Raw genomic sequence first — 15,007 nt, forward strand, 5'->3', positions numbered from 1 at the left:
GTCCAACACTAAAGCTAAATATAAAACCAAATGTTTTTATAAAACAAAGTAGTAAAGTGGATCTAAAAACTGAAACTAAAAACAATTAATCTTAATAGAATATAATAACCTCTATTCAGGGAATGATTTAGACGGGGTGCAATTAATTCAGGTAGAACAGAAAACCAGCAGGCTCTGGACCTTGTATGGTAAGAGTTGAATACTCCCATCCTATATAATAGGACAGACAACATTCCTTAATTTTGCTTTCACCTATCCTGTCCTCAGTACAGCTGACAAGGATAAGAATTATGCACCCCACCACTCAGTACACACAACTACCACATCAGTTCATGCTTTATTTAAAAAGGCTTAGAACTCGCAGTGCTTACATGCTTTTAGACATGGAAAACAAAAGCAGAATCTCTTGATTTGATCAGATTTCTTTAGATTTTTTTATTTTTTACATCTGGTAAATCAGAGAAACTCAGTAACAGCCCTCTGTGGGGACACAAATCAACTCCGACCCCCTAAACACTAGGCCCTAGTGGAGATCTGAGAGGGTTGGATACATATGGTGGTAGCTCCATCTTGCACATAGGTGGCTAGGGTGTAGGGGCTAGGAAGGGTTGATTTGGAATTGACAGTCTTCCCTCGGCTCCTCCAGGGCACCTAGAACCTGTAGTCTCTACACTGGCATGGTTAAAGTTCTTGCCTACTCAGAAAGAGATTTTTAAAGTTCATCTTTGCTCTGTGACAACTTTGTGGCGTGCTGTTCCAAGAACTTACTAAATCCTTCTATGGTTCTATCTCCACCCTCAAATTTGATTGGGCTCTGCTTGCTGTTGCTAGGCGCAAAGTAGATGGTAGGGAAGCCCTCTGTTTTGTAGCTGTCGTGAGGCACGTCGTTAGCCGTGGCATCCATTTTGGCAATGACCAGGTTCTTCTCGTTCTTGTATTTCTTGCCCAGGGCGGTGTAGTCAGGGTCCAGCTTCTTGCAGTGACCACACCACGGGGCGTAGAACTCGATCAGGACGTCTTTCTTGGTATCCATGACAATGTCGTCGAAGGTCTTTCCAACCACTACCTTCACAGGGCCTTTGTTGTTCTTGGGCACCGGCTGGGATTTGATGACAGGCTTCAGTTTGCCTACAGAGAGGGAGACAAGAATGGACAGATATGGTGACCAATGGACAATAATGTATAGTCCATTACACGATATTGGCAATGACGACCTGTCACATACTGATTATATTTGGCTGGCTGCAGACAAGGTACTCAACTCAGGTTAATATGTAACTCAATACAACATGTTGTGGTTTAAAGACCTGACATTTTATAATTGCTGTAAAGCTCACCTTTCTTGAAGGCCATGATGAATTCCCTCAGCACCTCAGAGTCAAACTCCTCAGGCTCCATGGCAAACTTCTTGCCACCATCTCCCAGAATCCCCACATTGACTTCCTCCCCGCTGTCGCTGAGCCCCAGGCTCTTCAGCTCATCTGAGTAGTCCTCCTCATCAGCGATGGCAAAGGTGTATTCTGGGAAATCCTTGGCCACCTCCAGAACCTTGCTCCTCCAGAATTGGGTGGCTAGAACAGAAATAGAAGGGGTTATCAGACATGAGGCATGAGATGAGCTCCAATTAACACCGCCAAGGTTCTCCAACCGCCGGTCCTGGAGGAGAGCTACTGGTAGTGCAGGCTTTTGTTCCAGCTCTTCAGCATGACAAGGTATTATGGAAGCTACGCAGCTTTAGACAATATTCACACAACCTAGGAAATAAGGGGTTGAGGACACTTGCCTTTCCTGAAGTCGAAGCTAAAGTCCACACCGTAGTAGACAACGACCAGCGGCCTCTTGGTGTAGCGTTTAGCGTCGTTGCTCTGTTTCCTGTGACCCACCAGTGGCAGGATGTGTTTCTTAAAAAAGTCCTGCACCTCAGACACCTCTGTGGAGTCCTGAAAAGGAGAGATAGGCCAGGCCAGGTTATGAGAACATCTTACAACATTAAACATGCACAAATCATTTCAGCATTTTCTTAGGTCAGGAGAGCATGCTTCATTGAAGTCTACCTGAGGTTAGACAAACGCACACACCTTGTGGACAGACTTACTTTGATGGTGAGTGTGTGTGAAGCTTTCTCGTACTTGGACCTGAACTTCTCAGGCTGCACCATGACGACCTGGCCGGGGGAGGCCTTGAGGAGCTTGGCCAAGTCTGAACTGAAGGTATGGAGGAACTTGAAGTCCTCTCTAAGAACATGACCTGGGAGGACAGATAGGAGGGGAACACGGAGTACAATACAATCACTATTGATTCCTTTTAGAAAGCCTCACCAGGAGAGAAGGAATTTCCTATACACCCTCAATACTAAACATATAGCATGCTATGTATAGTCATACTCAGGGTTCGTACAGACCGTGGTAAGTCAAATTCAAGGACTTAAGTATTTTTTCAAGCACTAATATTTATTTTCAAGGACCATCAATTTGTAAAAGTTCATCGCCACAACCTCATGGGGAACCTTACAAGTTCTACTCAATAATACACTGCTCAAAAAAATAAAGGGAACACTTAAACAACACAATGTAACTCCAAGTCAATCACACTTCTGTGAAATCAAACTGTCCACTTAGGAAGCAACACTGATTGACAATAAATTTCACATGCTGTTGTGCAAATGGAATAGACAAAAGGTGGAAATTATAGGCAATTAGCAAGACACCCCCAATAAAGGAGTGATTCTGCAGGTGGTGACCACAGACCACTTCTCAGTTCCTATGCTTCCTGGCTGATGTTTTGGTCACTTTTGAATGCTGGCGGTGCTCTCACTCTAGTGGTAGCATGAGACGGAGTCTACAACCCACACAAGTGGCTCAGGTAGTGCAGCTCATCCAGGATGGCACATCAATGCGAGCTGTGGCAAGAAGGTTTGCTGTGTCTGTCAGCGTAGTGTCCAGAGCATGGAGGCGCTACCAGGAGACAGGCCAGTACATCTGGAAACGTGGAGGAGGCCGTAGGAGGGCAACAACCCAGCAGCAGGACCGCTACCTCCGCCTTTGTGCAAGGAGGAGCACTGCCAGAGCCCTGCAAAATGACCTCCAGCAGGCCACAAATGTGCATGTGTCTGCTCAAACGGTCAGAAACAGACTCCATGAGGGTGGTATGAGGGCCCGACGTCCACAGGTGGGGGTTGTGCTTACAGCCCAACACCGTGCAGGACTTTTGGCATTTTCCAGAGAACACCAAGATTGGCAAATTCGCCATTGGCGCCCTGTGCTCTCTACAGATGAAAGCAGGTTCACACTGAGCACATGACAGACGTGACAGGGTCTGGAGACGCCGTGGAGAACGTTCTGCTGCCTGCAACATCCTCCAGCATGACCGGTTGGCGGTGGGTCAGTCATGGTGTGGGGTGGCATTTCTTTGTGGGGCCGCACAGCCCTCCATGTGCTCGCCAGAGGTAGCCTGACTGCCATTAGGTACCGAGATGAGATCCTCAGACCCCTTGTGTGACCATATGCTGACATGCACATTTGTGGCCTGCTGGAGGTCATTTTGCAGGGCTCTGGCAGTGCTCCTCCTTGCACAAAGGCGGAGGTAGCGGTCCTGCTGCTGGGTTGTTGCCCTCCTACGGCCTCCTCCACGTCTCCTGATGTACTGGCCTGTCTCCTGGTAGCGCCTCCATGCTCTGGACACTACGCTGACAGACACAGCAAACCTTCTTGCCACAGCTCGCATTGATGTGCCATCCTGGATGAGCTGCACTACCTGAGCCACTTGTGTGGGTTGTAGACTCCGTCTCATGCTACCATTAGAGTGAAAGCACCGCCAGCATTCAAAAGTGACCAAAACATCAGCCAGGAAGCATAGGAACTGAGAAGTGGTCTGTGGTCACCACCTGCAGAACCACTCCTTTATTGGGGGTGTCTTGCTAATTGCCTATAATTTCCACCTTTTGTCTATTCCATTTGCACAACAGCATGTGAAATGTATTGTCAATCAGTGTTGCTTCCTAAGTGGACAGTTTGATTTCACAGAAGTGTGATTGACTTGGAGTGACATTGTGTTTAAGTGTTCCCTTTATTTTTTTGAGCAGTGTATGTTGTTTATAGGGCTGTCCCAGACAAAAAAAAAACATTTTTAAAAACGTGGAGTTTCCTATAGACACACCCTATATGTTTGAAGAAAATCAACTATACTGTAGGTAGGCTACTGAGCTCGTCTTATGCTTTAAGCACACTGATTAAATAATCAAGACACACAAATGACAAGGAGCAAGATCAAGATAGCCTAACCAGAAGAATATATATATATATTTTTTTTAACTGTTCCCGATTCTCTTCCAGCTGGCCTTGGCAGAGTCTGCCAGTAAGCTTCTGAAGTTACCAGTAGGTAATGTCTACAACAAGAGTCATCAACCTTTCCCATTTAGAATGCCAATTTATCTTACCATTTCTACCAAACTGCGTGCCAGTTATGATTGTCATATGCACATTTCCGTGGAACAGTTCAATTTAATTTATAATAAAGTCTTCGTATCTGAAAATCATCAAGTGGTTAATCGAAATTCTAAAAGTAACTTCTATTGCCAACAATGTAAAAATAGCCTCCATAAAGCCAACAAATAGAAACAGTGTAGCTTGCAGGTAGAAAATACTCTGATAAAAAGAAATATCCTATGAATCACATTGGCTACGCATGGCCTGTCTACAAGGAACTTTAAACATTGTATCAACTATTAACTTGGTCCAGCCTGAAGCTGGTGCTAGCAAACTGGCAATATTGTATAGAATATTCTAGGCCCTCAGTTTCCTGTGCCAGTGAGCTCTGGACTGACAAAGCTGTAGGCTATTTGTGCAAGGGATAAGTAAATCAGGTGGGCCTATTTTATTATGTTGCCACCGGATCAGAGCATGACACCCTCCCCCCCTTCCCATCGTGCTGAGTGGTTATCAAAAGAGCTGGAAAGATTTTACAAATTGACAAGTTCCTCAACGTAGTCTTAATGGATGTAAAAACAGATTGATTACGTGCCGTTTGAGGTGAAGAAAAACATTATTTGAGAATTCACCATCACTGTGGAGCTTAAGACAATCAGAAATACTATCAGATGTGCAAATTTATAGGCCTACATTTTACGCGCAGGCCAGGTAGCCTAGGCCTACTTCTATGGGTAAACTGGTGCGCATCCTTACGCAACATTGACAAGAGCGCTGTCGTAGCTGAATCAGAATTAGTTAGGGAACATAAATAAATAAGACGTTTTATTTACTTTCATAATATGCTTATGTGAGATACTTGTCATTAGAATGTCTCTTTTTGGACTATACTGTCGGCAGTTGCATTTTCCTTTCTTCTCTAGGGAAAAGTCACTTGGGGCCCAGAGAGGGGAGAGGTCAGGCCTGTCTTTTACATGTCTGGTAATATGCAGAATATCAGAATGGAACATTGTCTTCATATGTGAATGCATCTGTTAAACCATGTGAAGGGCTCCACAATGTCTGTATGCCAGTCACCCTCCTTTTCCCATTGGGGGGAGTAGTATGGCAGTGTCTGGAACCATTGTATTACCCCTCTGATGTTGCATGAATCTTGAGATAGGAGAGTGACTTCTAGGTCATATACTCAGTTAGCTTGTCCAGGGAGGGAGTGTATTTGAGATGGGAGTATCTAGAATTGACATATGCCATTGGATGAGGTAATGTTTTGGTACTATGAAGTACCAAGAACGAGATGTAAATGGAATGAAAACTTGTTCCTCACAAGTGTAGCCTAGGTTGTGCAGTCCGCAAACGAAGTGTCCACTCAGACAATGAGAACGGTAAAAAACGAATAATTGAATACATTAACAAATTACTGTAACCAAACAAACATTGTAGATTAGAAATGGGAATTAATGGTAAACGTACTACTGGTGAGCCATCCTCGCAGCCTCTGCAATGTATTAGTCCACTGAGACAGGCATGAATCACAGGTGTCTCGTTAATTTATACATACGGAAAATATTCAGACCCCTTGACTTTTTCCACATTTTGTTACATTAAAGCCTTATTCTAAAATGGATTAAATAAAAGTACCAACTTGAGAAAATGTCAGATTTTCAAGGTATGCCAGTACCAAATTCAAGTACTTGAAGCACCTTGTGTGAACCCTGCACTGTGTACACCAAAGCATTGTTAATTAAAAATGATTGAATACTTACAGGCCTCTAGGTAGAGGTCGTAGGTCGTAACCTGGTCCGAGGAAAACACACCCACTATGACAGCGTCATCACCATCTTTGATAAACTCTGACACCTGTTTCACCATCTGCACCTGCTTGGAGGGAGGCCCTGCCTGCTCGCTCATATAGTCAACGATTCCTACACAGAGAGAACACACAGAATAGTTAGAACACTTGGCTATATCATTACAATGGGACATGTCCTAAAATCCATAATGTTAGCAGATATATTTAGTTATTGGGTAGTGTCTGAAACAGTCTGAAGTGGACATACCACTCTTCTCTCTGGGGCCGTTGTAGTCGAAGGCCTTCCCCTTCCTGAAGATCTTGAGGGTGGGGTACCCCGACACCCCGAAACGGATGGCGATGTCCTTCTCCTGGGTGGCGTCTACCTTGGCCAGGGGGATGGGAGGAGAGCGCTGGCTCAGGTCCTTGGCTGCCTTCTCATACTCTGGAGCCAGCTGCTTACAGTGGCCACACCTGGAGGGACAGTTAAAATAGCACCATAACGCTTCGTTAGGCAGGAACAACAGTCATGAAGCTTCATATAAAGCTATTTTAATCACCTCCACTCCTTTACTAGATAGAAACCACAAAGGAAGTGATAGATTTCATGCATCAGACCAGTGCAGATGAAGAAGAGGAGACAAGGACATGAAGTGACTAGATCATTGAGAAGCATCCTAAACGTTGTCTGGAGGTGGACTGACTGACCATGGGGCGTAGAACTCCACCAGGATGATGTCAGCGTTGTTGACCACATCGTCAAAGCTGTCCTTGGTCAGCACCAGGGTTGCCTCAGGAGGGGGCTTCCAGTCTGGCTGGGCCACCTCCTTCACTTGAGCCACAATGGCTGAAACACAACCACAGTTCCCACATTAATAGTGTTACTAAACTGAAACTGGAAGGGGGTTGCAATCCAGTCCGGCTGGGTTACCTCTTTCACTCGAGCCACAATGTGATTGTGTTTCAGTCAGTTATAACATTACCAATGCTACTGAAGTGAAACTAAGATAGTAGCCTGTGTACCAGTCCGTTTCCGCTTTAGTCAAACAAGGCCAAGATGTACTAGCGTAGTCAAATACAGAAACAGAGACAGCCAGGCTACCAGCTCAGTCTTGTTAGTGGTTGTCCTACCCTGCTCATTCTTGGCTCCATCATACTCCACAGGCTCCCCCTTCTTCATGATCTTGAAGGTGGGATATCCCGACACCTCAAATCTACTTGCTAAGGAACTGGACTTGGTCGCATCCACCTTGGCCACAGGGATTGGGGGGTCATTCTCTTTCAGACTCTGGGCGATCTTCTCATACTCAGAAGCAAACTGCTTACAGTGGCCACACCTGCGAGAGGGGAGAACAGATTAGAGAAGTGTCAATCAAGGGGAAAATTATTTCAATGGTGCATATATCCCATGCATTTGAGATGAAGGCCTTCCGGTTTTCACACTGCATTATCAGCTACCAAGAGCTGCACAATAGATGTGGATGGACACGTCGCCAATGACTGACAAATATTGACTTCTTATTGTCAACTCTCCCTTTACGCAAACTTACCATGGGGCATAGAACTCAACCAGCACAGTGTCCTTGCCCTCCATGAACGTGTCAAAGTTGTTGTCGGTCAGGACCAACACTCCGTTCTCATCCTTCACCTCTGTTCCATCATCTTCATCATCCTGCTCTTCATCATCACTGTCATCAACCTCATCGACTTCTGCTACATCAGCAAACATAGATAACACTGAAATCCACAGAACGTCTAGCAACAAGTCAAGACAGCACAGTTGGGTTTGCGTTGCAACAAAACCTAGCTCTCAAACCCTGGGGAGCTTACAGCAGGCCCACCTTTTGGGTTCTCAGCTGAAAGCATGGAACATACAATGAACTAAAATAAATGCAACATGCAACAATTTCTAAGATTTTACTGAGTTAGAGTTCCTTCAACTGTATGAACTGTAAATTGAAATAAATTCATTAGGCCCTAATCTATGGATTTCACATGACTGGGAATATAGACATGCGTTTGTTGGTCACAGATCCCTTAAAAAAATGGTAGGGTGGATCATAAAACCAGTTAGTATCTGGTGTGACCATTTCAGGATCTCATCACAGTATCTGTGCATTCAAATTGCCATTGATAAAATGCAATTGTGTTTGTTGTCCATTGCTTATTCCTGCCCATACCATAACCCCACCGTGGGACACTCTGTTCACAACATCGACATCAGCAAACTTCTCACCCAAACACACGCTGTCTGCATTCTGCCCGTTACAGTTGAAACTGATTCATCTGTGAAAAGCACCCTTCTCCAGCGTGCCAGTGGCCATCGAAGGTGAGCATTTGCCCACTGAAGTCAGTTACAACACCGAACTGCAGTCAGGTCAAGAACCTGGTGAGGACGATGAGCACATAGATGAGCTTCCCTGAGAAGGTTTGACAGTTTGTGCAGAAATTCTTTGGTTGTGCAAACCCACAGTTGTATCAGCTGTCCGGGTTGCTTGCCAGACCATCCCACACATGAAGCCAGCTGTGGTCCTGGGCTGGCATGGTTACACGTGTTCTGCAGTTGTTTGGACGTACTGCCAAATTCTCTAAAACCTTGGAGGCGGCTTATTGAAGAGAAATTAAATTTAAATTATCTGGCAACAGCTCCCGTGACATTCCTGCAGTCAGCATGCCAATCTCACACTCCCTCAACTTGAGACATCTGTGGCATTGTGTTGTGTGACAAAACTGCACATTTTAGAGTGGCCTTTTATTTTCCCCAGCACAAGTTGCACCTGTGTATTGGTCTTGATATGCCACACCTGTCCCGTGGATGGATTACACTGAGTACAGTAATTGTATCTTTAGTATTAGAAATGTTCGTCATTCCTATGAGAGTTAAGTTCCAAATCTTTCCAAAACTGTATCGCGTGCAAGGTGTATTTGCGTTTATACTGAGCATTTGTGCAGCGTCGGGGCACTTTCCTCACAAGGTTAAATAAATGGGATGTCCAATGACCCAATGTTATGCAATGGAATTAGTCATAAGAGCTAAACAAAACCACGCTGTAACATTACAGAGTGCGCGTGCACGCACAACATTCTATAAAATCTAGCCATCAGTTAATAATTAGCTAGCTAGTTACCCAACTAGTTCGCGAATACGAGCTGACTGGCTAATTATAACGACAGAAGAAGCCAGCTAGCTTGCGTGTACACGACCTGGCTAACTTAATGCATTACTAGTTAACGTTAGCTAGCTACTTACCATCTTCTTCACATTGGATAACAGTGGCAAATTGGGCAACGCCAAGCAAGACAATTAGCAGCAGCGCTATCTTTCTCATTGTCAGGTTTTCCAATGGGATGCTATCCGTGTAACGAGTGAGACTTCTTCCTTTAAGCTAGTAACTGATGAATATAATCAAATGTGTCTATTATTAGCAATCTCTGTAGCGCTTGATCATTCCTGAAGTGGCGTTAAACTGATCTTTGTCTTATGGTTTCATACAAACTAGAAAGACTTCAGAAACCACGCTCCCCACCTCCCGAAATTGAATTTGTCTGACTTGCCACGTTCTAATTGGCTGTCATCGTCGGTTTTCCTCCAATTGCGTACCGCCACTTAATTCCTGGATCCTGTACGTTCGAGGGTGTCATTGGATAGTTTACCAATTGTTGTAATGTCATTGGACTGAATGGACTACTGTTTTTCAACAGTGAGTGAACATAAAACAAGAAAAAAGTTGTACTAGTACTTTTGATATCAACAGGATCATGAAGAGGTTTATTTATTTATTGTGCAAGGACGTCTCTGGATTGCTGCAACAATGCAACTGTCCTGTAAGCATATTAGTTGGTTAGTCAGTGAGCCATGTTGTAATGTTCATTCTTTCAAGAAACAGTGTGCGCTCCCCTCACCCTATCCTGCACACCATTTATTTGAGAATGTATTTTACACACCATTTATTTATTTGTTTTACAACCAGGGCAGATTGTTTATTTAATGTTTTTGAAAATAGACATGGTGACACAAGCAGTCGCCTACTGAATACTTGTAATTAAGCCTGATTCCCTCCACACAGAGTATTTAAACATGTTTTTTTCAAAATATCCCTCTTGAATAGCATATTGATGAAGATAATTAATTCATTAGACTCGCCATACAGTGTTAACCCCAGCACTGTCTGACTGTCCCTAGGAATCCCTCCTCCTCTGGCTCAGTCTCCGGGCGCCCATGGACCATAACCTCCACCACAGCCCTGTGTGGCCCTCCATGGCCCTCCACCACCCCAGAAGCAGTGGTATATCTGGAGCTGGGCCCCTCTACTGTAGCCCATTGGGTGTTTCTGGGACTTCTGTGGCTCTTCTTACCAGACCGACCGACAGTGGTCCACTGGCTGATCTGATTCTCCAGAATCACAGTCTTAACCAGCTGATTATCTATCCAGCCTGTTAGGCTCTGGATCTGAGGCATGTTGTCCCATGTCCGAGCCTCAGCTAGGTGCACCGAATCTGGGGAGGAGAGGTAGCTTGGCCCCCCTATGGAGGTGGAGCTCTGGAGGTTTCTGTCTGATGGGTGCTCTCGGGAGTTCCTCCCTGGTGCTCCACTATGCAGGGGACTGCCGGATGTCCCTACCCTACTTGAGAGTCCCCCAGCTGGGGCTGGGGTCTGCCTCCTCTGGCCTGACTGCTGCAGATGGTGGAGGGTCTCCAACTCAAGCTGAGACCTGGGATGGAAATAAAAACAACTGGTTAACAACCCAGGCCATCTGAGTGACTTAGGGCTATGCTAGCTAACTGAGCTAAAGCCTAAACATAAACTCAAATAATCAAGTAGTCACTGGGAGAACATAGTTCAGTGAATCACCTCTGCCATTCTATGGCAGGCTTATGCTGTTTTTGATGTGAATTATATTTAGTTGTGGTTTTACCTGTAGTGGTGTGCGTCAGGTGAGTGTTCCCTGGAGGTCAGTGGGAGATTGGTGATGTCAGGGGGATCATTGAGAAGTGTCTCTTCAGTCATGTGTGCTGTTTCACTGGCAGCAGAGCGCTACAAAAGAAACACACACCCTTAAAACTGTGCTGGAGTCAGAGACAGCTCATGAGATGGTGGCCAGTTCAAATTGAAAGTGGGACATGTCTAAGTAACTCCACCTAGATTGCTTCACAGAGGCTTACATATTCAAAGGTTATGCCTAAATCATATATACACTGGCGGGTTGTTTCAGACAATGTGGGTGAGACACCCAGGTGTGCCCACCTGTGAAGCCAGGCTGGACGGGCTCTGGGTGGGGAAGAAGATATCTTTAGGAGGTAGGGTGTGGTGCAGACTGTTAGAGAAGGCATTTAGTCTAAACTGCAGCTCATCCACCAGGCTCTCAAATTCCTCCAGGTAAAAACTCTGAGGAGAAAAAATATATATCAGCCAGTTAACCCCTTCCATACCTCAATCTAAACCACAAGGTTATTCTCTGCTTTCATTGACAGTCAAAGCAAAGCAGTCCTATCTTCAAAACTATCTTTCAGACATTAGCATGGACGTCAAAGGTCACTCACTCTCCTGTGGGCATGGCTATCTGTCCATCTCTGTCTGCGTTGGCCAATGAGCACAGCCGCCCGGTCCCTGACGTAGCCAACCACGTCACAGAGAGTCAGTAGGCTCCTCCTCCTACCAGCTAGTTTAGCAGCTCTCACTAACGAGGAGACGATTCCAATCAACTAGAGACAGACAAACAGACAGGAGCAGAGGGTTTACAGCAGACTGATGTAGCTTGCTAGGGCTGGATAAAGCAACAACAAAGTACAGGGTGATGTATACACACAGTACTGTAGGGTAGACTACGTGTATGTTTGTTGTCTCTGGATCACCTGGGAAACGAGTTGATTTATGTCAAGGATTTTATCAAACACAAATGTTTAAAAACAGTATTATAAAAAGTGTTTCAAAACTGTCACGACCTCCGCCGAAGTCGGCTCCTCTCCTTGTTCGGGCGGCGTTCGGCGGTCGACGTCACCGGCTTTCTAGCCATCGCCGCTCCATTTTTCATGTATCAATTTGTTTTGTCTTGTCCCTGCACACCTGGTTTTCATTCCCCAATCAATCTACATGTATTTGTTCCTCTGTTCCCCATGTCTTTGTGTAAGATTGTTTGTGTTACGTGTTTGTTGTTGACGCGCCAGACTGGTTTGTTTTTCCCGTGGTATTTCACAAAGATGTTTATTGTTAAACATAATTATTGTGACTGTTTTTGCGCGTTTTGCACTTTTGCCTCAAAGTGTGCGCCTGTTCACAAATCTCTGCTCTCCTGCACCTGACTTCGCTACCAGTACGCACACACCTGACAAAAACAGTATTATAAAAAGTGTTTCAAAAGGTTTAATGAGTACCACTGCTGTCCAGGCCACAGTGAGGGTGAGACAGAGAGCTCCATGGTAGAAAGACAAAGACAGGCTGTTGGGGCTGTGGAGCTGGTGGGGCTGAGAGGCCATGGGCAGGGATGGGGCCCTGGAGCCCAGTTGGCCCCTGGAGAGAGACAGGAGTGTGAAGACGGAGTGGGGCAGGGAGCTGGACCCCCAGGACCTTCTCAGGAGCAGCAGGTTTCCCACAGAGGACAGAGCCACCAACAGGACAACTCCTGACAGCTGGGGACAGAATAGAAACGGTACAAACATAAGCACACACTCTAGAAACATAATGACCTCTTGAATTTTAACCAATTAACTTTTACCTGAAGTACTGAACTGTACTACTGAACTGTTACTTGAAACTTCTTCTTTTTTTTTTTTACATTTAAATTAGGATTATTATATTTTAAATAGTTTCCATGCGGACTGTTTGTAGTTAAGGTAGAAGGTGAAAGGTTGCTGTGTCTGTGGGTTGTTTACCATTGGCCAGAGGAGTCTGGAGAAGGCGAGTCTGAGTAGAGTCACTGAGGCGGCCATGGTTCTGTTAACCCCCGACAAACACATACACCGCACCACCAGGAGGAAGAGCAGTATGCCACGCAGTGTATGGGTGTGCTGGAGATACAGAGGACTCATCATCAACATCATCATCATCATCATCATACACACACACACACCTCACTCTCTCCCATTCTCACCTGTTCCCAGGTAGACAGTAAGCTGACATCCACATGCGTCCTGAAGTCGTGTCGCTGCAGCAGGTCAACGACCTCCAGAGTCAGAATGGACTGATAGATGTAGTAGATGTAGTACACCAGGGTTACCAGGAGTATACTGACCTGGAGGGAGATAGAGAGGTGTTACCAGGAGTATACTGACCTGGAGGGAGACAGAGAGAAGGGTTACCAGGAGTATAATGGCCTGGAGGGAGACGGAGAGAAGGGTTACCAGGAGTATACTGACCTGGAGGGAGACAGAGAGGTGTTACCAGGAGTATACTGACCTGGAGGGAGAATGAGAGGTGTTACCAGGAGTATACTGACCTGGAGGGAGAATGAGAGGTGTTACCAGGAGTATACTGACCTGGAGGGAGACAGAGAGAAGAGTTACCAGGAGTATACTGGCCTGGAGGGAGACAGAGAGAAGGGTTACCAGGAGTATACTGACCTGGAGGGAGACAGAGAGAAGGGTTACCAGGAGTATACTGACCTGGAGGGAGACAGAGAGAAGGGTTACCAGGAGTATACTGACCTGGAGGGAGACAGAGAGAAGGGTTACCAGGAGTATACTGACCTGGAGGGAGACAGAGAGGTGTTACCAGGAGTATACTGACCTGGAGGGAGACAGAGAGGTGTTACCAGGAGTATACTGACCTGGAGGGAGAATGAGAGGTGTTACCAGGAGTATACTGACCTCGAGGGAGACAGAGAGAAGGGTTACCAGGAGTATAATGGCCTGGAGGGAGACAGAGAGAAGGGTTACCAGGAGTATACTGACCTGGAGGGAGACAGAGAGGTGTTACCAGGAGTATACTGACCTGGAGGGAGAATGAGAGGTGTTACCAGGAGTATACTGACCTGGAGGGAGAATGAGAGGTGTTACCAGGTGTATACTGACCTGGAGGGAGACAGAGAGAAGTGTTACCAGGAGTATACTGACCTGGAGGGAGACAGAGAGAAGGGTTACCAGGAGTATACTGACCTGGAGGGAGAATGAGAGGTGTTACCAGGAGTATACTGACCTGGAGGGAGACAGAGAGAAGGGTTACCAGGAGTATACTGACCTGGAGGGAGACAGAGAGAAGTGTTACCAGGAGTATACTGACCTGGAGGGAGACAGAGAGAAGGGTTACCAGGAGTATACTGACCTGGAGGGAGAATGAGAGGTGTTACCAGGAGTATACTGACCTGGAGGGAGACAGAGAGAAGTGTTACCAGGAGTATACTGACCTGGAGGGAGACAGAGAGAAGGGTTACCAGGAGTATACTGACCTGGAGGGAGACAGAGAGAAGGGTTACCAGGAGTATACTGACCTGGAGGGAGACAGAGAGAAGGGTTACCAGGAGTATACTGACCTGGAGGGAGACAGAGAGGTGTTACCAGGAGTATACTGACCTGGAGGGAGACAGAGAGGTGTTACCAAGAGTATACTGGCCTGGAGGGAGACAGAGAGAAGGGTTACCAGGAGTATACTGGCCTGGAGGGAGACAGAGAGAAGGGTTACCAGGAGTATACTGACCTGGAGGGAGACAGAGAGAAGGGTTACCAGGAGTATACTGACCTGGAGGGAGACAGAGGGAAGGATTACCAGGAGTATACTGACCTGGAGGGAGACAGAGAGAAGGGTTACCAGGAGTATACTGACCTGGAGGGAGACAGAGGGAAGGATTACCAGGAGTATACT

The 15,007-nt window shown here is 46.0% G+C and overlaps 2 protein-coding genes across 3 annotated transcripts in view; both read right to left on the reverse strand.

The window, feature by feature from the left end:
• Positions 1–318: 318 nt before the first annotated feature.
• Positions 319–9,731, reverse strand: pdia4 (protein disulfide isomerase family A, member 4). 2 transcript variants are annotated; one of them, XM_038973234.1, is made up of 10 exons: positions 9,464–9,731; positions 7,764–7,923; positions 7,345–7,550; positions 6,922–7,060; positions 6,482–6,687; positions 6,188–6,346; positions 2,096–2,247; positions 1,784–1,940; positions 1,338–1,571; positions 319–1,128 (listed from the first exon to the last, which is right to left on the reverse strand). In XM_038973234.1, the coding sequence occupies exons 1-10, from the start codon at positions 9,540–9,542 to the stop codon at positions 713–715; spliced, it is 1,908 nt and encodes a 635-aa protein (XP_038829162.1). In that variant the 5' UTR covers positions 9,543–9,731; the 3' UTR covers positions 319–712. The 2 variants fall into 2 exon arrangements, with proteins under 2 accessions (XP_038829162.1, XP_038829161.1); XM_038973233.1 differs by having other exon boundaries at positions 7,764–7,926.
• A 242-nt stretch (positions 9,732–9,973) lies between these two features.
• The window catches only part of LOC120027686 (polycystic kidney disease 1 like 1), a 44,363-nt gene continuing 39,329 nt past the window's right edge, over positions 9,974–15,007 (reverse strand). The window contains exons 52-62 of the mRNA XM_038972678.1: positions 14,166–14,470; positions 13,962–13,976; positions 13,840–13,854; positions 13,672–13,686; positions 13,302–13,461; positions 13,084–13,218; positions 12,586–12,840; positions 11,755–11,916; positions 11,459–11,599; positions 11,130–11,248; positions 9,974–10,925 (exon numbers count right to left, since the gene is read on the reverse strand). Of these exons, the coding sequence (XP_038828606.1) occupies positions 10,367–10,925; positions 11,130–11,248; positions 11,459–11,599; positions 11,755–11,916; positions 12,586–12,840; positions 13,084–13,218; positions 13,302–13,461; positions 13,672–13,686; positions 13,840–13,854; positions 13,962–13,976; positions 14,166–14,470 (1,881 nt within the window). The 3' untranslated portion in view covers positions 9,974–10,366. The remainder of the gene's footprint in view (positions 10,926–11,129; positions 11,249–11,458; positions 11,600–11,754; positions 11,917–12,585; positions 12,841–13,083; positions 13,219–13,301; positions 13,462–13,671; positions 13,687–13,839; positions 13,855–13,961; positions 13,977–14,165; positions 14,471–15,007) is intronic.

This window comes from Salvelinus namaycush, chromosome 33 (assembly GCF_016432855.1).
Source record: "Salvelinus namaycush isolate Seneca chromosome 33, SaNama_1.0, whole genome shotgun sequence".
Lineage (NCBI taxonomy): Eukaryota > Metazoa > Chordata > Actinopteri > Salmoniformes > Salmonidae > Salvelinus > Salvelinus namaycush.